We start from the raw sequence: 24,577 nt of genomic DNA, 5'->3' as shown, positions 1-24,577 counted from the left end.
AAGTCCACACACAGATTAATTTATTATATACTTCCTTGATTTTTAAAACACAGTCATCAGTAAAATATTAGCTAGCCACACACTGCTTAAATTCTCTCAGATTAAGAATTCTCATTTATTAAGCCAAGCATTCAATTCATAAGAACAATCCTGGGAAACTGGATTTTCATGTTTGTGTCTCTTCCACATTAGAGCAAATCACTAGAAACCTTTTCTCCATTCTCTCCAACTCATAGATAGACAGGACAGAAGTGTCACTGTGTCTCTGTGTAGTTATTCAGATCCTACCTTGATGTGCCGTCACTTCTGCTTTTGTCATGCTCCCCTCTCAGCACTTCTTCCATATACTCCTCTTTGTCACCATCAGTCATTTTCTGTTTTTATTGCCAATACCCTCCTTTCACCCAACTAGAGACCACAGTTGTTATTTACACAATATGAGCCCATAGATGCTCACTGAGGACCAGAGAGAGGGTCCTTGCCACTCTTGTTGATGCAATGCTCTGGCTGTGAACTCTTTCTTGCAGAGAGATTATGATGAAATATTTTAGGATTATAAGAAGACTATAAATTATGTAATGGGCATCCCCCCTGTATATCTTCTATCTTATTTAAGGAGAAACACATAGAGTATACCCTTGCAGATTCTTGTATTCCTCTTTGATTCTATTCCCCCTTTCTCTCCAAATATAATCACTACTCTACATCCATCATTCCCAGATTATATTGCTAGACTTGGGCTTTGTAGATTGTTTTATATACTCTTAATATGTAAAGCATAACAACCCTGAAAAAAATACACACACACATACACACACACACACACACACACACACACACACACACACAGAGTTTAGGCCAGTTTTGGGTTTATAAAATTACCAAGTAGAAAGAAAACTCCTCTGATTTTAGCTTACAGTTGGATAATAAATTTTCATTTATCTTTCCTGTATTTCTATGAAGGCCAGGGCCTTTACATTGGCAGTTTTATAACTGGTAGTTGAATTTGGGTAAGTTCTTTAGCCATGTGAACACTGTTGTCCTCCTGAGTATCTCCTTCACTAGGCATGGCACAAAACATCTGTTGAATTAATAGGCATACAGACAACTACATTTGAAATGCTAGTATCAACAGTGGAAGCTCTTTGTGTCTTTCCACAAATAACAGCCTGGGCTGTTAAAGATCACCCTCTCAGAAAAAAAGGAGAATAGGTTCAAGTGTAGCCGGCAAAGATAGACTTCAGACTCTGATAGGCAAGGGCAAGATCTGTCAGTCGCCACCCGGAGTACTCAAGATAGCAATGCTTAAAACTCAGACGTTCATAAGCCGGGGACTGACTCTGTTTACCACCTGAGAGCACTTTGGATAATGAACCATGAAAGCCCGCTATGCAACAGCACTATGCAATAAGTTTTCATTTGCTACTAGTCAGCTTCAGGGATCAAGGACAGTAAAACACATAACCCACTCGTGCATGTTATTTTAAAGGCACATTTTAAAGTTATAAATATGGTACATTGAGTTAATGAGGTATGTTCTTTTGGTGACAAATATTTACATTCCACATATGCCTCCTGATGTCAAGACTGTAACCATTTCATCTTCTTCCTTCTCTCAGGAGGCTGGGATGCAGATGGAAGAGGCCCTTGTGTCTGGGACACATTCACTCATCAGGGAGGAGAGCGAGTTTTTGAGAACCAGACTGGTGATGTAGCTTGTGGCAGCTACACTCTGTGGGAAGAAGATTTGAAATGTATCAAACAGCTTGGATTGACTCATTACCGTTTCTCTCTTTCCTGGTCACGTCTGTTACCTGATGGGACGACAGGTTTCATCAACCAGAAAGGCAAGTGTTTCTTAAAAATAGAAGGTTGCAGCTTTAATTCAAGGTTATTGCTGCAGTCTGGCATAATTAATCCAGCATGCTGTTCTGCAGGGTAGCTTTGAGATCACAAAGTTTTCAAACTGATTATAGGATAAAATTTTTGAAATGGGTTTGCATTAGCTTCTCAGTAATATATTGATTTGCCTGGGTTATTGAGCTCCTCTTTGCAGGAAGGAGGTATATGTGCATATGAAGAAGGCTAGAGTAAGGGTTTTATTTACATAAGATGCTATCTCACTGAAAGTGAATCTTCAAAAGCTGCTGAATTAACCTACTTTTAAAGTTGGGTCATCCATGAGAAATTATAGAGCCCAGAAGAAGCCAAAAGTGCTGGGAAATTTCAGCTGTACTGAGCTCCCAGTTGAAGCCTAAGGCTTAGTCCCCATGTCCCTTAGTTGAGGGAAACTCACTTAATTGAGGGGAAGTGGACTGCATGAGCTACATTGTACTCTGTAACAGTTTGTCTTGACATCACTTATTGACTTGGTTTCTCCATGAGTAGAAAGGTGTGCTATAAAGTTCATACTTCAGAGAAGTATTAAAAATTATCTGTAATAATTTTGTGCTTCTCATACCATATGGCATATGATAAACACTTATTAAATGCTAATGATCCTTAAAACACATAAATAAAAGAGACATTCACTTCTCTATTGAATACTTTACTTGCTCATTTTAACACGTATTTTCTCCCATTCTCAAACCAATAAGGAAGACAACATGATCATATTTTATAGATGTGGAAATCCAAATCCACACATTTGGGAAATCGATCTGAAATCTAGCTACACTTTACACAGATAGGTTTGAAAACGTGGCCTAGGGACCAAATCTGGCCTGCCACCTGTTTTTGTAAACAAAGTTTTACTGGAAGTCAGCCATAACATTCAATACACATCATCTATGGTTGCTTCCCTACTGCCATGGCTAAAGTGAGGAGTTGTGGTGGAGACCATATGGCCTACAAAGCACAAAATATGAATGATCTGGTTCTTTGCAGGAAAAGTTTGCCAACCCCATATTCTACAACATATGGCTCCTAAATACACACTCTTTATTATTACTTGGTCTGGAAAATAGTTCATATAACTCACAGAAGTATTAGGTGAAGCCAATGAAATACACTGAGTGTAAAATTTAGAGAATATTTCCTAAACACAGGATGGGCAATTGTATGACCTAAGAGTGACTCCTTTTCCTATATCACCAAGATCTGTCATGATGGCATGGGATTCATATGAGTAAGCTATATAAATCCTTACATACAAAAGCCCATTATGCTATTGCCTGCCTGTGCTTGGGCATTTGCAGTATTTTTCTCAAACAAGGCTGGCTGAACTCTTCCTTGTGAAATGTATCTACAACACAAAGTGTACATGAAGGTCCAGACTTTAGTGTTATGCCCTCCCCCTGTAATAGGAACAACTAATGCAAGCAAGTCCATTACTGAATTCATGATATATTCACCAAGTTGAGGGCTGTTGGTTAAATGCAGAATTATTGCACATCATGGAGTACTTTTAGTTTTGGCTTTGAACAAGAAGTGATGTACTGTTCAGTTCAAAAGTGAGTCCATAATTTTCTGTCATCCTCACCCAACACTTCTACCTTCTTTTATCTTTGTACCATAACTCAAGCTCTAACAATTGACTCGAAATGAGCTCTCAGTCTCTGGCTTCTTTCCTCACACTGTTCACCATTGCAGCTGACTCTCTTTGTGCCTTTGCAGTTATTAGCTTTCTGCCTTGATCATCATCCTTCCAGCCCTCACCTGTTTATTATTCTCAACAACGACATTTTGACACACACATTGAGAGGTCTGCCTGTTCTCCCCCTTTCTGCTTTCTAGTCTTCCCTATAAATTCCTATAGATACCACCACATCACCTTTCCTAAAACGTGGTCTAACTCATAGCAGGCTGGGCCATCTGCTAAAACAGAAAGATTGAAAAAACATATTTCATTCTTTCAAGGCCCAATAGAGAGCTATCTTCTTTCTATATCATTCTAGGTTCTTCTTGGTTTAGTTTGTACTCACTTCTGCAGCCATCTAAATTGCTATTATCTCTCTCTCTCTCTCTCTCTCTCTCTCTCTCTATATATATATATATATATATATATATATATACATATATATATATATACCACTTATCTGTTTCATCTATCCTATCTATCTATCTATCTATCTATCTATCTATCTATCTATCTATCATTTAGCTACCCATTTCTCATCCATCTATTACCAATCTATACATCATCTATCTTATCTATTTATCTGTCATCTATCTACCTATCTGGTGTCATCTATCATCTGTCATCTCATAGCCCTTTGAAAAGCTCATAGAGTATTTCTTTTTTTTTTTTTATTAACTTGAGTATTTCTTATTTACATTTCGAATGTTATTCCCTTTCCCGGTTTCCGGGCAAACATCCCCCTAATCCCTCCCCCTCCACTTCTTTATGGGTGTTCCCCTCCCAACCCTCCCCCCATTGCCGCCCTCCCCCCAATAATAACGTTCACTGGGGGTTCAGTCTTAGCAGGACCCAGGGCTTCCCCCTCCACTGGTGATCTTACTAGGATATTCAATGCTACCTATGACGTCAGAGTCCAGGGTCAGTCCATGTCTAGTCTTTAGGTAGTGGCTTAGTCCCTGGAAGCTCTAGTTGCCTGGCATTGTTGTTCATAAGGGGTCTCGAGCCCCTTCAAGCTCTTCCAGTTCTTTCTCTGATTCCTTCAACGGGGTCCTGTTCTCAGTTCAGTGGTTTGCTGCTGGCATTCGCCTCTGTATTTGCTGTATTCTGGCTGTGTTCATAGAGTACTTCTTATACTCTTTACTGTTAATGCTGTGAACACTTTGCATTTAATTCCACTTAGAGTATATTGAGTATGACTTATGCCTAAAGAACTGTTCTGTGTACTCACAGCCTGGATGGAAGGCAGTCCCTTGAATTGCTTACAGTGTGAAGGGCACAGAATTATGTTCACAGAGCCCTGTAATCTAGTCATCTGTCTTCCAGAGGGAGATTCAGTAAATAGTTTTTAATTTATTTAGGTCAAATCAATCATAAAAACCATTGAGTTCATCAATGATCACTTTTTATTGAGCATGTAGTATGTGACAGTCACTGTACCAAACATGGAACTTGATTTTGTGATTTCATGTTCCCATTAGGTCCATGAGTAAGAGGTATCCCTATCATGGGCTACAGGCATAAATCTGGGTGCAAACTTTTGAGATGACAAAATTGGTTGTGACTGAGTTTAAACTAGATTTGACATCAAAATCCAAGTGCTTAGTATTAATTATACTAAAAAGCCACACAAAACCACTTGAAGTCTGCTATAATTTTGTCTATCAATGAGGCAGAAATTTCATGTTCTGAAGGCGCTTTCCATTTAAGTTTCCATGGAGTTTTCAATAAGCTTCCATTTGATGGTAAAGAACAAAATGATAATAATTCTCAGAACTGTGACCATCACCAGCTCCAGCATTTCCTCCCTGGAGCTCTAGGATCCCAAGAGCTCTTACTGAGGACCTCCTACAACTAAACTGCCATTATAAGTGGAAGGGAATGCATGTGAAAATTTCTCTCATCATTTTGGTTCATCATATCTGTTGAAGGTATTTATGTATTTTGCTGCAGATAAAACTTAATCAGACCTATGATGGGTGTTAACTAATCATGCATGCTTTGCCTTTTCTTTCTAACACACCCAAATCCTAAACATATTCACTCTCAAGACTTATTTATTTATTTATTTATTTACCTTTTTTGTTTGTTCTGTGAAGGCAAAAATGTGTGTGTGTGTGTATGTGTGTGTGTGTGTGTGTGTGTGTACTTGTGTGTGCACACATATGTATGTACTTGTTTGTAGAGGCCAGAAGAGAGCCTTTGTATGTCTTTCATCAGGTTTATTCCCCTCTTATTTTTGAGATAGGGTCCCCCTTTGGCCCAGAACTTGCCAAGTAGTCCTTGCTGATTGGGTTAGTCAGTGGACTTCATGGGTCTTCCTGTCTTTGTCTCATCAACTATCATAGTACAACCTTATTTCAGCACACCTGACTTTTAAAACTATGGTTTCTGGTGACTGAACTTGGGTCCTCAGATGTGCAAGGCAAGCCTTGTACAGATTGAGCCATCTCAACAGGTTTACCTGCCCTTCAAAGTTTTAATTAAAGATCCATGGAGCTGTACCAGTATATCAGATTTTGCGAGTCAGATTAACATGTACAGAAGTTTGTGTACACACTGTGAGTTAGTAAGCAAAGAGAACAGGGGCAGAGAAACTGGAACAGGAAACTGAAGTACAAAGGTGGTGGAGTCAGGTGATCTGGGTGAGGAAAGACTTGTGCCAAGCACACATGGAGATCACCTGGCCACTACACAATTTTATTTTTTGTGTTTGGCCTCAGCCATTGCTGATTAATAGTCCAGACTTTCTCCTGAACCAAAGGGCACAGGAGGTGCTTACAAAGAGGCGGGATTTCTGCAAGCAATTGCTCATTCTTGTGCAGTGAACTGTTAAAGAGATTGAAATGGTTTAAACTCAGAAAGGCTGGTGTGAACCCTCCCCCAAATTTAAACATTTTCTCAAAAACATGTAAAAATTAATTAAAATCTCTTACTCTCCAGGAACACTATGCTTCTCTGTTTCTTTGTCTCTGTCTCTATATATGTCTCTGTTTCTGTTTCTCTTAGTTTCTATGTATCTCTGTCTCTCTCTGTTTCTCTCTCTCTCTCTCTCTCTCTCTCTCTCTCTCTCTCTCTCTCTCTCTCTGTCTGTCTCTCTGTGTGTATATGCTTGACTACCTATTCCAAAGTTTGATTATGGGACATTTAGAACCTTGTAAAATTTTATGTTCTCAAACTGACAGCAGAATATCTTACAATGTAAGATTGTGGCATAGCTTTTCTTTTTCAAATGTCAAGTTTTCAAGGTTTAACAAGAAAAGAATGAGTTGGCGACTGAAATCCCATAACTCTGTATTTTTTAGCTGTCTAAGTGCATTTTCATATCTGCCACAAATGTAGGTTTTATGGGATTAGTAGGAGTCACAAGTCTTGGAAAAAAGAAAGAATGTGAATATACACGCAGAAATTCATGTTCACTTTAAGATTTCAAGTATAAGGATACTTAGTAGGAATGACTTAAATAAGTTGACTAACTCACATTTACCTTGTATTTCACATTCAGCCTAACTGTATTCTGACTAATGTCTCCTTACATGCCAAACATGCCCTTGTGTTGAATTTTAGACATTGTGAAGACATTACCTTAACTGGCAAGAGAAATTTTACAGATGTCATTAAGTTAAGAATATGGAGATGAGGTTATCTTGTATGATCTGTGTGGGACTACTATAGTCACATAGATCATCAAAGGAGAGAAGATGGATGATCAGAGTCAGAGGGAATATAAGAACTGAAGCGATGGAGAGAGAGAGAGAGAGAGAGAGAGAGAGAGAGAGAGAGAGAGAGAGAGAGAGAGAGAGAGAGAGAGGATGTGAAGACACAAAAAGACAGGAAGTGGGTTGTAATTGAGAGACTGCCAGAAGAAAGAGACTCTATTGCCATCTTGACCTGACCCTCTTGAAAACTATTTGGATTTCTGGCCTCCAAAGCTGTGGGGCAATTTGTGTGTAATTTGTTGCTGCAGCAGCAGCAGCAGCAACAGCAGCAGCAGCAGCAGCAGCAGCAGCAGCAGCAGCAGCAGCAGCAGCAGCAGCAGCAAATTAAAACAGTTCTTGGACCACTAAAGAAACTGGCGGTATTAGACTAGAGGTGTGACTCAAAGAGAGTTAGTACATATCTGACACAGGTTGGACAAGTGATCAAAAAAATTCTGTTATAATTTAATAGTTGGCTAATTTGCCCTGCCTGCTTGTTAGCCTCCCTCTCTTCTCCCTTCCCTCTTCCTCTTTCTTTTCCTTCTTTCTTCCTTCGTTCCTTCTTTCCTTGCTTCCTTCCTTCCTTGTTTGCTTGCTTCCCTCCCTTCCTCCCTCCCTCCTTCCCTCCCTCCCTCCTTCCTTCCTTCCTTCCTTCCTTACTTCCTTCCTTCCTTCCTTCCTTCCTGCTCTTTTCCTCCCCTTTTTGTCTTACTGGAAGCATGCTTTCTGAAAGTTCTAGTCATTTTTCTCTTATCACAGAGTTTCTGTATTTCTTTGTTGTGCATCATCCTGTTCCATTCCCAGTCACTGCTGATGAGACAGGAAAAATCTTATCTTCTTTAATGAATAACTTCCATGGCCTCATTGAAAAATATGGCCTTGCCCAGTTGTTTTTCTCCTTCAAAGATGTCTGGATTTGATCAACTGAGAAAACTGAGTTGGCTGGTAGATTGTGCAGGGATCTGACGGAGTGTTGACAGATATGATGGCCTTTGAGAGACCATGGTCAATGGGCCACATAGAGGAAACTTGTTCTGAAATGAAGGAAAGGTGCTGATGTATTAAGATGAGATAAGCCAATACACGAGAGTCCTCTGAGACAAAGCATCTCATCTCCAAGTGCCTTGAATTCCAGTTGTAGTTCATTCTTGTCACTGGGTGTCTGATATGTTCATAGTAGTACCTACTTTAGCACACCAGCCCCACCACCCAACTGTCCTAGGATGCCTTTGCATGTGAGTTAGTCTTAAAAAGTTTACTTTTCCTATATCTTACATCTTCTCCAAGTTTTCAAAGGCCAACTAAACAGAAATGGGCTTAATTAAAACAGAAATGTGGGGCCTAGAGAGATGGCTTGGTGGTTAAGCACCCTGGTTGTTCTTCCAGAGGACCTGGGTTCAATTCCCAGCACCCACACGGCAGCTCATAACTCTAAGTCCAATTCCAGGGAGCCTGACACCCTCACACAAACACACACGCAGGCAAAACATCAATGCACATAAAATAAAAAGAAATAAATCATTAAAACATAAATGTAGTATCAACTATGAGAAACCCGGAGAAGTTTTACTTCTTCAAAGAGTCAATATTGTCCTAAGTATCTCAACAGACAGGTCTCAAATGATCTTTCGATTCTAAGACCCTCATAACAGACTTATAACAGGCAGTCACTTGAGAACATGGAGGGTTAGTAGTCACTGAAGCTTACAAGTCTTAGTTGTCAATGAATCTTACAAGTTTTATTCATACATGAAACTAACCACTTTCAACAATTTGATTTTATCCAATTCTTATAATAGCCGCAAGGTGGCACTGTTAGCATCTCTCTTTAACAATTGAGTGTAGGCACACAGAGGTCAAGGGATTTATCCAAGTTCCTTTGAATAAATTATGTTAATATGGTGCTCTGCCCAGAGGATCTCATTGCTGCTGGGGATGCAGCTTGATGGTAGAGGGATTTTCTATTGCTCATAAAACGTTAGATTCAATCTCTCCTTTTGAACACACACACACACACACACACACACACACACACACACACACACACACACACACCATTCTACCATCTCACCAAAAAGTTTTAAATGTTTTATTATATCATCAAGTAAACTGCATAAAGCTGAAATAAGAAAGGTGTTCCATTCTGGGATATTACATATAAATTATGCAGCAGAGCATGAATTCCTAAACACAGAAAATGTATTTAATGCCAACTCATGATTATCATGTTGCTTAAATTAAAGTTGATTGGCTAACCTTAAAGATTCCTCATAAAAGAATAATAAAAAAAAGATCTGATATTATTACCAGGTCTGAGTAGTCAGAAGTTGAGGTTAATGAAAAGCCACATTTTTTTCTGGTTCAGGAACATTTGTAAACAGGAGAGATGATGTGTTGTAGTGGGGGAAAATTCAGGCTCAGTGTGGCACTAAATGCTGTCTATTTCATTTGACAACACTGGGGCTCTCTTGATACCAATTTTCATGTGTGTAATAGGAATAAAATTGCTCCCCTCTTGGGCTTAATGCTAAAATTAAGCAAAACTGAATGTTGCTTCATATATATATATATATATATATATATATATATATATATATATATATATATGAATTCAGTGAAAGAAACTCATATGCAAGGCAAGCCAATGAAAAGAGTTTCCTAGAAGGAGGAGCTTGATGCTTACAAATACCAAGGTTAGTATATAGTACATCAGCTTAGATATCAGTTACATACTGGGAAATGTGGATTTACATTGGCCCAGAGATGGGTTTAGAACACTTTTTTTATAAAGAGAGGAAAGGACAGCTTTATAGAGAGAGAAAAGGAAAACTATATATATTCAGAAATTGTATTGATTTTTCCATTTCTATTAAAATCAACCACCACTGACTCAACTGCTTAAACCAACACAACTCTGCATCCTTGGAGCTCAGTCAACTGGAACTGAGGTATCTATAGGGATGTGTTTTTTTCTAAAGCGTATAAGATAGTCTCTGCCTTGGTTCATTTGTATTGTTGACATGTGGTACTGAGGTCCTCAAGTTCTTGCTGGCAATCTTTTGAGGGCCACATTCGCTAGCTTCTATTGGCTTGTAGCTATCTTTGTCACCTTCAAAGCTAGTGGCAACAAGCCAGTCTTTCTGATTCTAACACATGCTCCACATCTGATTTATTCTTACATAGTCTGGTCATTTTTGTCCTATATGTATTCTTTTACTTCTAAGAACCTTTATGTTCCATTGAGTCCATTTGAAAAGTCTAAAAAGTCTAGAGAAACCTTCCTATATCAAGGTCTCTCTACCTTAATTGCAGTTTCGTAGTCTTCTTTGGCTCTGATTGGTCTCATATTCATCTGAACCATGGGCGTCTTCGAGAAGAGAAGGACTTACTCTTCTACAGTCACAAACACTCGTGTTCCCAAGACATGGAGTTTTTATATGTGACTCATGTTACTTTTCACTTTTGAAATGAGGGAACCATGGTTAAAAATATTCAGACAGGTCACCACTACCCAGTGCATAAGGTGGTCTCTGCTTACTCTGGTTTCTTCTGCCCATTCTCTCTTTTTCTTCTGATGAGGTATGAACCCTGTATACTGAACTTTCAGTTCCCAGAAGGAGCACCTCTTTTAAGAGAGTAACTATATAAACACTGTCCAGACAGCATATCAAAATAAAACTCTGACCCACATGAGAAGCCCAGACAGTTAAACCACAACCTCTGGAGCTGTCTGGCCAGAATAGTCAGGGTTAGCTAACAGCTTTCACTTTCTGTAGTTTCTGTTCCCATCAGAGGTCTGTGTCCACCTCAGGCCAACTGGAGAAAGCTAAATACGCCCCACAAACCAATCACAGAAGGCACTTACTTCTACTCAGCTCTTTTCCAACTGCTTGTGCCAGCAACTCCAGTTCCAGCATGCCTGAAGCCTTCTGTTTTTACTTTTCCTTTCTTCAGACTCTCCTTGAGCACTTGCCAAATTCTTGTGATGATGGTTGACTTCTGTCCTATAACAAACTGAGTAAATTCTCTGTTTTCTTCTTTGGATGGTCTTCGTGTCTGGATGTTCTAGACGTTTGGTTCTCTTGTTTTCTCTATAAGGAACACTTTGTTCTTATTGCCTTATGATGATCATTTATATTCATCTAACAATAGCATATTAATTAATAAAATGGTTGATGACCTGTACTGAGGCCTTATTATGTTTAAAGAAATATTCTTATTATATATGTTTTTATTGGATATTTTACATAAACTTTACATGAGTGTTATTCCCTTTTCTGGTTTCCTGGCCATAAGCCCCCATCTCATCCCCCCTTCTACTATAAAAGTGTTTACCCTACCCCAAAACCCCCCTTCATGCCCCCTGACATTCCTCTGCACTGGGGGGGGGCGTCCAGCCTTGGCAGGACCAAGGGCTTCTCCTCCCATTGGTGCTCAACAAGGCCATCCTCTGCTACATATGCAGTTGGAGCCATGGGTCTGCCCATGTGTACTCTTTGGGAGTGGTTTAGTCCCTGGGTGCTCTGGTTTGTTGGTATTGTTGTTCTTATGGGGTTGCAAGCCCCTTCAGCTCCTTTAATCTAAAGAAATATTTTTATCATGTTTAGTCTATCAACTGATTATACCATAACATAATAACTCACTGAAGTAGGTTTTTAGTGTTATCCATATTTTATAGATGAATAAAGATAAGTTGGGGAGCTCTAGTAGCCCAAGATCAAGGATTTAGTAGGTAACAGAGTGGTCATAGACTTTATATTGGCTGGTATCACAATTCAATATTGAATCCATTATGGTATATTGTTTTTAGAGCATGCTTGCAGAGGCCCTAAGTTTAGGGTGGATATGCTTTATCTCTTATTGATTGATTGGTTGGTTGATTGATTGACTATGCATACAGTGTTCTGCCTGCCTGTGTAAAACGAAGGCACCAGATTTCATTACAGATGGTTATGAGCTACCATATGGTTGCTCGGTATTGAACTCAGCACCTCTGGAAGAACAGCAGTTAAGTGCTCTTAACCAATGTGTCATCTCTCCAGCCTTGTTTATCTCATTTTAAAATAAAGTACTAAACACTATCAATACTATGTAGTCCTACCATTTTTGCCTGTTTATAAGTGTATCTGTATTATTTGTAGAGTTCTTAGTCAGTTCCTTGACCAAGAGGGTCATGCTTACCTATGTTTTTATGCCCAGCATATGATTACTTTTCTCTAAATATATCCTTAAGCAATGAGCATGGGGAGGTCAGAACAGGTGAAATAGTGCAGAAGTCTGTTTCTATATTCATTAACTTAGAAAAGAAGGAGATATTTCTTGTCAGAATGCCTTTCTACTGCATTTAGGGCATCTAAATGCAATTCAACTCATGATTTTACACGATCTCACTAAAAACCTCTTAACCCAGAATAGCTTTTCTTCTCCAAACACTGCTTTCTTTCATTCATATAAACATAAAGCCAGACATAGCATCACCACCCTCTCCTTAAGGAGTCCCTTTCAAGGCAAGCATTTTAGGAGACTACTACAAGTATCTTCTTGCCCTTGGTTTCTGAGGCAGAGTCTCTTTGACTTAATACCATTCTTCTGAATTCAGCAACGACTACACTCCCCAGTTTGTGCTATTGGGGAAGAATCAACTGAGAGGAAGGACTTGCTTGGTATTCTTATAGATGGTCAGAATTTTGTGTGAACTTCAACCAGGGAGATGTTCTGCGTGGGGACTCTTGGTGGGGACTCTTTTATCCACATTTTGAGATACATGTAGAAATTTTTAGATCTTTAGTGTTGCTGAGACTAGACTAAATGTACTTGACCAAGTATGGCTCCAAGTATTTGGGACCATAGGCATGTCCTACTACACTGGTCTTTGATGCTAAACTTTGGTGTATACTCAGTAGGTTTCTTTCACTAGACTTATAAGGCAATTAGGCTTGGCAAGGAACTGAGGCAGTCATTCACTTTGCTTTCTTTATGTTTTAAAAGTCCCAAGATCCATTAACTGAACAGATCTTTATTACTCACTGAACTTCTGATATGATTCCAGGGTCTGGGAATTTAGAGGCAAATCACGCATTCTGTTCTTATGGAGTTGATTTCTACAAAACCCAAACCAGCCTATTGTTAGGTGACAACCACTTTCTCGAAAGCATTTGTTTTGGAGCAACTATTTTCTCATCCTGCCAACATATCTTATTGTCACTTTCTCATTATCCTTTCTTCTCTGGTGTTTTCCATGCTTCTTTACTCCATTTCATTGATCTACTTGAATACGTGTTATATTTTATTTTGAATTAGTCTCATTCTGATACGAGTCTCCTAAAATGTGTTGACAATATACTAAAAATAACATTTTGTTTCTTACATTTTTTTTTCTCCCAGGAATCGACTATTACAACAAGATCATAGACGATTTGTTAAAGAATGGTGTGACGCCCATAGTGGCCATCTATCACTTTGATTTGCCTCAAGCTTTGGAAGACCTAGGAGGTTGGTTGTCAGAAGCAATTGTAGAAGCCTTTGACAAATATGCTCAGTTTTGCTTCAGTACCTTTGGAGACCGAGTGAAGCAGTGGCTCACCATAAATGAGCCTAATATTCTTGCTCTTTTGGCCTATGACATGGGTATCTTTGCTCCTGGTGTGCCTCATATTGGGATTGGGGGTTATCAAGCAGCTCATAATTTGATTAAGGCTCATGCCAGATCCTGGCACAGCTATGATTCTTTATTCCGAGAAGAACAGAAGGGTTTTGTGTCCCTATCATTATTTTTTTGCTGGCTAGAACCAGCAGATCCCAACTCAGAGATTGACCAGGAAGCTACTAAGAGGGCCATCAATTTCCACTTGGATTTCTTTGCTAAACCCATATTTATTGATGGTGATTATCCAGATGTTGTCAAGTCCCAGGTTGCCTCCATGAGCAAAAAGCAAGGCTATCCATCATCAAGGCTTCCAGAATTCACAGAGGAAGAGAAGAAAATGATCAAAGGCACTGCCGATTTCTTTGCTGTTCAATATTATACAACTCGCTTAGTCAGGCATCAGGAGAATAAGAAGAGAGAACTGGGCTTCCTTCAGGATGTGGAGATTGAATTTTTTCCTAATCCATTTTGGAAAAATGTGGGTTGGATCTACGTGGTACCATGGGGAATACGAAAACTACTGAAATATATTAAGGTAAATTCATGATTTGTTTGTGTATATGTGTTCCCAAGTACAGAAGGACACCATAGAGTCAAATGTATTCATACACATTGACACAAAAAGAGATGGTTTTGGGGGTTAGTATGTTCAGTTGCTGGCTGGGAAGAAAAGAATAAGATTTGAGTTAGTTAAAGTTAAGTAGCTTTTTTTATACCAAATTTTAATAAAATTTGTTGTTAAATTCTGTTGTGGCTATGAACAGCTTGGACATAGTTTTCAAGCTGATGTCACTGCTATGATTAGAAAAGGCACTTAGAGGAAAGAGAACTGAATGCTTTCTGGGTCGGTCTTTCCTATGCTGGCAGCTGAAATTACAATTTCAAGGTATGAGTTTTTGGACCCCTCCTGTGGGGGATAGAAAATGTACCTGCTAGCAGGACCAAGGGGTTAAGGAGCAGTGACAATCAGCAGATGCTGATGGGAAGAAAGATATTTCTGTCTTCTCATTATGTTAAGAGTCATTTGACTGTCTTCATGGACATTCACACAGTTTTGCTTTTCCATTGTTAGTCATAAAAGGTCAGTGTGTGGAAAATTAAGTTAATAGGGTCAGTGCAATTTGATGAAAACTAGTTTTGGGGTTGTAGCTTTCAGAAGATAGAGGGTAATGCACCTGATTTTATGAGCTATCTTTTTAAAAATTTTTTTAAACATCTGTTTGGAATGAAACTTCTGCTCTCTTGTTCTAGGATACATATAATAACCCTGTAATTTACATCACCGAGAATGGGTTTCCCCAGTGTGACCCCCCATCTCTTGATGACACTCAGCGGTGGGAGTATTTCAGACAGACATTTCAGGAACTATTCAAAGGTACCATTTGAAATGATGAAAGATCAATTGTGCAAACTTAATATAATTTTGCCACGTGCTTATTTCCATTCCACAAAGACCATTGGTTTTGAAAGCTGAAATTCATGTAAATTAGCATAAAACCATGTAATTAGGAGAGGGGCAAGCTGGTATTTAGAGAGGAGGAAGGTGAGGATTAGGCCCAGCTTCTACTCTGCTGAAACTGAGTCAAGGAAGAAAGCAGCTGTCTTCGGTGTTTCCTGAATTGTAGGTGAAGGTAACAAGAATAGAATGGTGGGGAAATCATTCAATATCATAAAAAGTCAACACTGCTCAGCTACTGCAAATTCATTTGCATGTTTTGATGTCCTAACTATCAAAAATGAGTTGACAGGATTTGCGAGCATCTCAGTGTAGCATTTGAGCTATGACTAAGCAGCCTGGTTAGAAACAGAGATATGTGAATTGCCTTCACAGGACGGCGGTGATGATGATGATGATGATGATGATGATGATGATGATGATGATGATGATATGCCAACTCTTCCAAAACAATTCTTTTAATATCTGATAACAAATGATGAATCATAATTATTAATTGATAACATGCATTATGAATTAGTCTGCCGCCTTGTGTTCTCCTCTTCAGATTTTCTTAAAATACTGCAGTTTTATATTGTCACTGTCTCGGTTTTATTTCTTATTCTATAAAGGAGTCACAGCTGGACAATCTAACACAAAATGAGAGTGTAATTTCCTTTTTTCAATCTTAACAGCCATATTTGTTTATTGTCATTTTATTGAAACGTCCAGGAGATCTTCTTTATAGAATTGCTGAGCAAATACCCAAAAGGAATTCTAGAACATGCTGCAAAGGGGCATATGTCTAAAACCTGACAGTTTTTGAGTGATTCCCTCACTGAGACCTGGAGCTTCTTGGCAGACCAGATTCCTACAATATAACCAAAGCAAAGGATTATTTTTAGAAATGAGACTCTGAATGTGCGTGTGTGTGTGTGTGTGTGTGTGTGTGTGTGTGTGTGTGTGCTTGCGTGTGTGTGCTTTGAGTAAGAATTTACTTGTGAAAAGATAGGGAAATCTATTCTTCCCTGAGATTTTTCTGCATTCCTCTCTGTTTATGAGTCTGGTATTTTGTCATCCTGCTAATGCGAGGTTTCTTGCTAAAGGAGAGGTAGGCTTATCAAGTAGTTTTATGGCTGGGTTATTAGTCAATCTCACATTGCAAAATACCAGAAAGAGCTTTGAAAAGGAGGAGTTTATTTTAACTTACAGTTTGGCCTAGGGCTTCACAGGCTTCAGTCCATGTTTGATCTTTAGTTCTTGACCCAGACATAGTGACAATGAGGTTGTGTCAGCGAGGAGTGTTGTCTATTCCATAACCCACCAGGAATTGCTGGTGCACTCAACTTTCTACTTTTCTTCAGATACTATTCCATCACTGTCCCTGGTCTATGGGTTGGTTCTCCTACCCCATTTAAGCTGGGTCTTCTCTCTTAATGAATCCTTGGATAATTCCCTCACAGGCATACCCAGAATTGTGCCTCAGATGCCTCTAAACTAAAGAAATCAAGTTAACAATGAAGAATATCTATCAAAGGTGGTTATAGGAAGCTTGGGTGACTCCTTTAAATTTAGTCTATGCATGTTTGGGACAATCCACAAAAATAGGAATTAATCTTTTTCATTTTCAAATTGGTATACTTCTTATTGCTGATTATAGAAATGCATCTTGTTTTCTTGAAATGATTTTAAGTGCTTGGTGCGGTCCCTGAGATTTCTCATGCTAAAGACTCGGTGGTAGGTCCATAAATGTCATCATTTAGAGGTGTGGGTTGTAACAGAACATGATAACAGAAACTGTGAGTTAATTTGGGTTTCTCAGGGACAGGAGAAAGAAACAGGGCTCACAAGCAAAATTCTATTGAGAAGCATGTTGACTTTTTGTTGGGTCTTATTGGATGGAAAATAAACAGGATATACCCAACTCATGTCACCTCAGCTTGGGACTTTGATATTTTATAAAGAAGAGAATGATATTGTCTCAGTAAAAAGGGGACCTGGTATGATGAATTTTGATATTTTTCTGGGATGATGCTCCAAGGGACCATGTTCTGTTCTGATACCAGGTCTGAGAACTATGCCTCTCAGTGAGTCCCTGTCTCAAGGCAGAACAACGAAGACCATGGCTTACATTACTAATTAGCCTGCCACCTGTCTTCCCTCCTTCAGAATTTCTTGGAATATTGCTGATTAGAAGACTCACCACCTCAGTGTTGCTCAGCTGATAACAAATAACTCGGGGGGTGGCACTTATATTTTTAACTTAACCATGGGTTAACAGAGACATGACCCCATGTATGTAGAGTACTGATTGTATTATATGTTTAAAACATCATTTATTTTTAGCAGGTTTTATCTTTTCATCTGACAACATACTGTGTATTTTCATTATAACTAGTACATAATGCTGTTTTTGTATTCTGATTTGTTGTCTTTATGGGACAAGGTCTCATGTATCCCAGGATGACTTTAAAGACACTGCTAGTCAAAGTTGGCCTTGAACTCCTGATACTACTGCCTCCATAGGTAAGTACTACCATGCCAGGCATACAATATCATCTTTCTTTGAGCTTAAAAAAGATACAAACCATTAAAGTATTCAGAAATGTGTGTATTGACACAACTTTTACTTAATATGTAATTATTCCAGACAAATACCCAAACATGAATGTGTTTATATTAAGATGGGTGTCAGGGAAATTTTTTATTAGGTTTCTGTATGAGATGTCAGTAATTTATTCTATGTGGGATTACTTTTCTGGTAACAAGTCCCCTTCTGTGAGGTGGTTATGGTCCCTGTTTGTATGCTTAACAGAAGGTCAGCTTGGAAACCTGGAGAGATAACTGTACCAATTAACAAATAAGGGGGTTGTTTTAGATGAACTCCCATGATGTGAACTGAGCCAATCCTAGTCTTTCACTGGAGTTTGACCTTGAATGGATCTGTTTTTTCTTAGATTGAAGGGACTAGGGAAGGAACTTCCTGGGCCATTTCTGGCTTCATTCTGCTTTATGACCTTAGAAACAGGAAGGAGATACTGTGTAGAAAGGGAAGTGGGTTCCAGAGGCAGGGAGAACTTGAGTCTTTTATTCCAGCTTTTCATGAAATCTGGTTGTATTCACTTCCTTGAGAGACTTTAATTTTACTTTCATAAAAAGTTATTACTAAGCACTTTCTCCTTAACTCAATTCTGGTTGGAACAAAAAGAGATTAATTGACACCATTATGCCACTTAAATCCCAAACAGTGATTTGGGTAATTAGTGCCTTCCTACAGATGAGGAAACTAACTTGCAAGGAGTCTAAACATGTGCTTACATCAAGAAAATATATAAAAAATAAAAAGCTACTAAGCAAATTTTCCTCTGCCAGAGCAGAATGTGTTATTAATATCATTATCGATTTTTTGTATTATCTCTGATCTGTGAGTTGAGGATTTTCTGAGACAGTGAATTTTGCCCTCCTAGCACAGCCTTTTCCTTAAGATTGCTATCCAGGGTTTACTTAGGTCCTCTGCAGCTCTTCTTCGTGTCTCTGTAAGGGTCGACTGGTTCTGTGATGTTGGAGGAATCTTAGGTTCATGTATTTGGCCTGTTACCTGAATAATTGAGCTGGATTTACTCATAGAGTCTCTGGTACTCCTTGGAGGCAGTGCTGATGATCATGGTTGACAAGAACTTTCCTAGTAAGAAGCATCTGGTGAAAAATTAAAAACAATAACAGTTCAAGGAAGATATTTGTAGGAACCTCTGCAGATGAGAGCCCACCAACAACCAAGGGTGCCGGATGGCCTTATGATTCCTGTGGATCACCTTCCAGCCCACAATATCATGCATATGGACAGGTGCACAATGACACTATATTGGATCTATGATATCTGCCTGCAGGGTTTACAGCGCTCCCTCGGTAAAATCCCACAGCAATTTATTTATTGAGCACTAAATGTAAGGTAATGTTTCTGGCTCATTAGGGGAAGGATTAAAAAAGAGAAACGAAATGGGAAGAGGGAGAAGAAAGAATAGAGGGAGAGAGAGAGGGAAAGAGGAAAGAAATTCATTTTTATTGTATTGTTTAATTCTATTTAAATATCTTTAAATAGCCCACATTTTAATTAACACAGATGCAGGCAACAGTAAATCTGTACTCCAGTCTTGACAAAACTAGACTTATATTTCAGCATTATAAATTTCTCAATGCAGGGCCTTTGGCAAATAGCTTAACCTAGAGGTCCCTGATTTGTTCATGGGTAAGTGTAGGAATAATGGTTTCAGTGGCAGAGGTGTTATAAAGATTCCACCTAATAATTTTCAGCATAAACCTCTCCAAGCAATTGTCAAGCACATTGGCAGTCCTTTGTCAGTGTTAATTATTGTTACAAAATGTGCATTCTTAAGATATTCTTATCACAAGTTATTTTTCTTGCTGTTAAAATCTAACCTACATGACTGCATAAACATGAGTTGATAAAGACCAACAACAAGCATGCCAAAAGTGGATGAGGTAAAGATCACAAGGCTTCAACAGTATACAAAGAACCACAGTCAACTAATGAATACTGGGCATAGAAATAATCTTCTCCAGGGAAATGAAAACATATATATGAGTATCATTATACACATTGCACAGGTTGTCCTTATATATTTAGGAATATCTATCAATCTATCTATCTATCTATCTATCTATCTATCTATCTATCTATCTATCTATCTATCTATCTATTTCCCCAACCATTAATGAGAAGAGAGACCATGCATTTGAAAAAGAGCAAAGGTGGGCATATGGGAGAGTTTAGAGGGAGGAAAGGGAATGATTTATATTACATTCTCAAAACTAAAAGAAATAATAAGAATGTAACATTGTAGGGCCTGTGGGATGGCTCAGTTGGCAAAGGTGCCTGTCATCAAACCTCTCGACCTGAGTTCAAACTCTCGGATCCACATGGTAGAAGGGGGGAACTGACTCCCGCAGTTTTTCCTGTGACCTCTGCTCCCTACAACACATAGTATAGTCCACTTTTAAAATAAGAAGTACCATTTGGGCACCCACTATTGCTTGTCCTTTCTCCCGAGAAGAGACATCATGACCAAGGCAACTTTTATGAAAGAAAACATTTACTTGTGGCTGGCTTACAGTTTCCGGGTTTACTCCATTATCCTCATGGCAGGAAGCCTGGCAATCTGCAGGCAGCCATGATGCTAGAGGACCAGAGTTGTACATCTCGATCTGCAGGCAGCTAGAAGAAGACTGTCTTCTGCAGGCAGCCAGGAGGAGAGTCTGGCTCACATTGGCCAGACTTGAGCATCTATATGAGACCTCAAAGCCCCGCCTCCAGAGTGACACACTTCCTCCTACAAGCCTACACCTCCTCCAATAAGGCCATGTTTCCTAATAGCACCACTTCCTATGGCCCAAGCATATTCCAACCTCTGTATCCTCCTTTCACATTGTAGCAGAGAAGTCACTCATGCCTGCATGTTTTATCACTGTGTGAAGCATTCATTGACCATTTGGCTATTTCCTTCCTGAAATCAGTAGAGAGGCAAATCTCTTCTCATTATTTCCTTCTGACAGGGCACAAAATTAGGTGAAAAACCAAATTGTTTGCAAGAAAATTCATTTAGATGGATTTTTGTTTGTTTGGAGTTCAGTGATCTAGAAATGCTTGTGTTTCATACAACATGTGAGTCCATTCATAAGCTTAGCACCAGTGGTGAATGCTCAAAACCTTTCATTCTCAGTGCTGTGGATGGATATGAGGAAGAGGGAGGTCAGGAGCCAGACTGCTCAAGGCAAGACTCCAGCACGAACTAATTCTCATGAAAGTGGCCTTAGTCCTGTCTCATGCTCTTCCTGATATTTGCTTAACTTTTCTCTGCATCCAGCTTGGTTGTCCTTTTCCAGATTGAGATTGTAGGCCCACTCCATGCTTTTCAATGGTCTGATCTTGTGTGGTTGCGAAGGACAGTACACACATGTATGAAGTTATGCAAAACCTTGTTTTGTAACCTGGATAGGCCAGCTAGGCAGTTGTTAATTCTAAGAAAAAAATTTTTAAGTAAACATTTATAGATTTTTAAAATTTTATTTAATTTTTGGGACAGAGTTGCACGGAGCCAATGTTGGATTTGAATTTCAGATCCTCCTACCTGCAGCTCTGGGTATTGCAGTTATAGACATGTGTTATCATGTCTATCCCTCCCTCTTCATACATGAGTCATCATTATGCTTTGTTCTAGTGCACCCTATTCCCTACTGTCCTCCCTCTCCCTCCTCCCACTCTTCTTGCTGGTCCCCTCAAAATCATCTTCCTTTACACTTTCCTCTCACAGATACACCATTACTCTCTCTCATACCCCTCTCAATCTCCCTTTAGACTTCTTCATTCCCCTCTTACTGTCCTCTGTCTACCTTCATGGCCTCTGTCTAGAATCTGAGTAGAAGCTAATATGTACTACTTGTCCTTATGAGTCTGGCTTATTTTCCTTAACATAATGATCCCCAATATCATCTATTTCCTGAAAATATCCTCATTTCGTTCTTTATGGCCAGATAAAATTTCACTGTGTATGTATACCATACTTTCAACCATGGTTGGTTGATTTCCCAAGCAGGCAAAGCACTAGTCATTTAATCACGAAGAAGAGGTTGTTAAGAACATGCGTCTTCCAAGAGACAGTGACAAATGAACATGAAGATGCTTATAACGCCTGCATTGCTTCTCACATATTACAAAAGGTTGTGCTAATGATGGCTAATTTTTTAGGGGGTGGGTGGGCATGATCCTCTAAAGGCTGAGCTGTGTTTTCCCTAATTATATATTTAGCCCCAAGCAGTGTGCCTATTACATAGTAGTGTGCTACACATGTTTGTTGAATTTGATTGTGTCTACGAGGAAAGGGTTAGTCCATAGATAATGAGAAATAAATGATGAAATGATTGGGATTCTTCCCCTAAAGAAATATACTCTGCACAATAAAAATGCATTCTTCTAGAAAGTTTCCAAGGCAGCCCAACTTTCCAGTTAGAGCCATGCCTGAGCTAGCACAGCGGTGGATGATTGCAGAGAAGGTTTGGAAGGTTTGTTAATGACCAGCTTTAGGCTTTTAATGACAAAACCCCTCAGCAAGATGTCATCGAAGTTATTGAAGACTTCACGGAAAGTGTTGAAGCTGATACATGCTAACAAGAAGGTTATAAATCTTGCAGTTGGATATACCACCAAGACAAGATGCTGAGCACAGAGTCCCCCTGCTGTTGTCTGTCAGTATTCTCCCTCCTCCCATCCTCTTCTCCTTCCCACCGAGAGAGCTCATAGAGGAGAAATACATCCATTTCCCAAAGTGGTTCAGACCTGGCAGCCACCTGCCTATGCCAATTTCAGATCACAGAGGCCCATTTAACTGGACAAAATGTGTTAAGCACCTGTATTTTTCTAAATGTGCACAAACATCCTAGGGATTAAGGAAAGATCTGAAAAGTTAATACGTTGAACTTTTGGAAGCACCAACCAATTAAAAATCCATTGTCAGCTCAGAACAGGAATTCCAGGACTTGAGTGTGGATTCCCATACAGTGGTTATTGTTTTATTACCTCTAGAATGAGAATGCTGTCATTTTAGCTCCATGAAATACTCCATGTGATGGTGCACAGAGGGTTCACAGGAGGTACCTTTTCATGGCTTTGGGTGGCGTGCTGGTGGCATGTTAGATAGGCTTAATAATGTTGGCAAACCTTCTGTTGGCTTCTTTTAAGGCTGCTGGCAAACAAGGTCAGGAGGGAAAATGGAGAGTCACAAATGGTACATACGATTTTCTCATGAGTGCTAACATATAGTTAGGAATTTTGACAGATTTTAACAAATATACATAAAGGTTGTATACATTTATTGACTGTAACATTTTAAAACTATGTGTCCTTCCTAGAATGGCCCAACCAAATTGATGAGTGAATGTATTATCTTACAAACTTACCATCTCTTTTGGATGAGAAACTCCTTTCTCAGTTTTCAGGGATGCCACACGCTGTTAGAGACCACAGTCATTACACTGCATAACAGAAGGTCTCCTTCTTTTTGCTAACTGAAATTTTCACCCTTGATTGACATCTTCTGAAGATCTCTTACTGCCTCATCCCTGGCAACAACTAGTTATGTTTCTCCTTCTATCAGATCAATGGTGTTGCTCTGTACATGTATGAGAGTATGTAGTTGGCCTTTCTGTTCCTGCAGGATCCCACTGAGTGTTCTCAGGTTCTATAGTCACAAACCATATATTTTTTAAAGCTGTGTAGTATTCCATTGTGCATATGTGCTATGTTTTTTCCTTATGCATTTAAAAAAGATTCAATTTTTATTTATTTGTATGTGTGCCCATGATTGAGGGTGTATGCTTCTGCAGATGTACATGCATGTATATGCATTTGCAAAAGCCAACTATATGTGTCCATTTTTTGGTTGTCTACCTTGTGTTTTGAGACAGTGTCTCTCAATGGAATCAGGGGCTCACTAGTTCATCTAGATTGGATGGTCTGTGAGTCTCAGGTATCCAGTTGCCTTAAACTCCCCAGCACTAGGATTACAAGTGTATGCCACCATACCTGGCATTTTGAATGGGTACTAGGGATCAAATTTGGGTCCCAGGCTTGCTCAGCAAGCACTTTGTTAACTGAGTCATCTCCCCAGCTAATTTACACTGTAATTAAGGTTATTCATCACTCTGGTCAAGATGTATAATTTCTCTCCCAGTGTTTTCCAGTAGAAATGCAAGTAAGTGATTTTTACTTATATACTTTGCAAGGTCCATGACTGTCAGATTCTATGATTTTTATTTTCAAACACATTTTAAAATAATCTTAGAGAATGTGTACTGTAACCAAAAGATAACTTTAGTAGTGTCTAGTAATGTTTAGATTTACATGTGGCATCCACAGATACACACACATATACATGTAATACACATATATTTATATACATATATACATATATGCACATGTAGATACACATATATACAGACACACACAAATACACATATTCACATACATACATAAATACATATAAGCATTGTAGATACCACATATCCACATGTGCACACCTTCATACACACATGTACACACACACACACACACACACACTTCATGACATACTTCATCAGACTTGTAGAGGTGTGGTTCCCTTGGACAATGTCAGGTATGCTGTTTGATGGCCCATCTTCTGAGACACAGA

At 39.1% G+C, this 24,577-nt stretch overlaps 1 protein-coding gene across 4 annotated transcripts in view; it reads left to right on the top strand.

The window, feature by feature from the left end:
• Gba3 (glucosylceramidase beta 3) overlaps positions 1-24,577 on the top strand; it is a 146,441-nt gene that overhangs the window by 44,846 nt on the left and 77,018 nt on the right. For 2 of the 4 annotated variants that reach the window (XM_087582545.1, XM_087582546.1), the window contains 4 exons: positions 1,620-1,847; positions 13,660-14,456; positions 15,173-15,296; positions 17,803-17,882. In XM_087582545.1, coding sequence (XP_087438671.1) covers positions 1,620-1,847; positions 13,660-14,456; positions 15,173-15,296; positions 17,803-17,882 — 1,229 coding nt within the window. 4 annotated transcript variants of the gene reach the window in all.

Source organism: Rattus norvegicus, chromosome 14, assembly GCF_021556685.1.
Source record: "Rattus norvegicus strain SHRSP/BbbUtx chromosome 14, alternate assembly SHRSP_T2T, whole genome shotgun sequence".
Taxonomy (NCBI): domain Eukaryota; kingdom Metazoa; phylum Chordata; class Mammalia; order Rodentia; family Muridae; genus Rattus; species Rattus norvegicus.
Note: the sequence above shows the minus strand (reverse complement) of the source record. Positions and strands in the feature narration are given on the sequence as shown.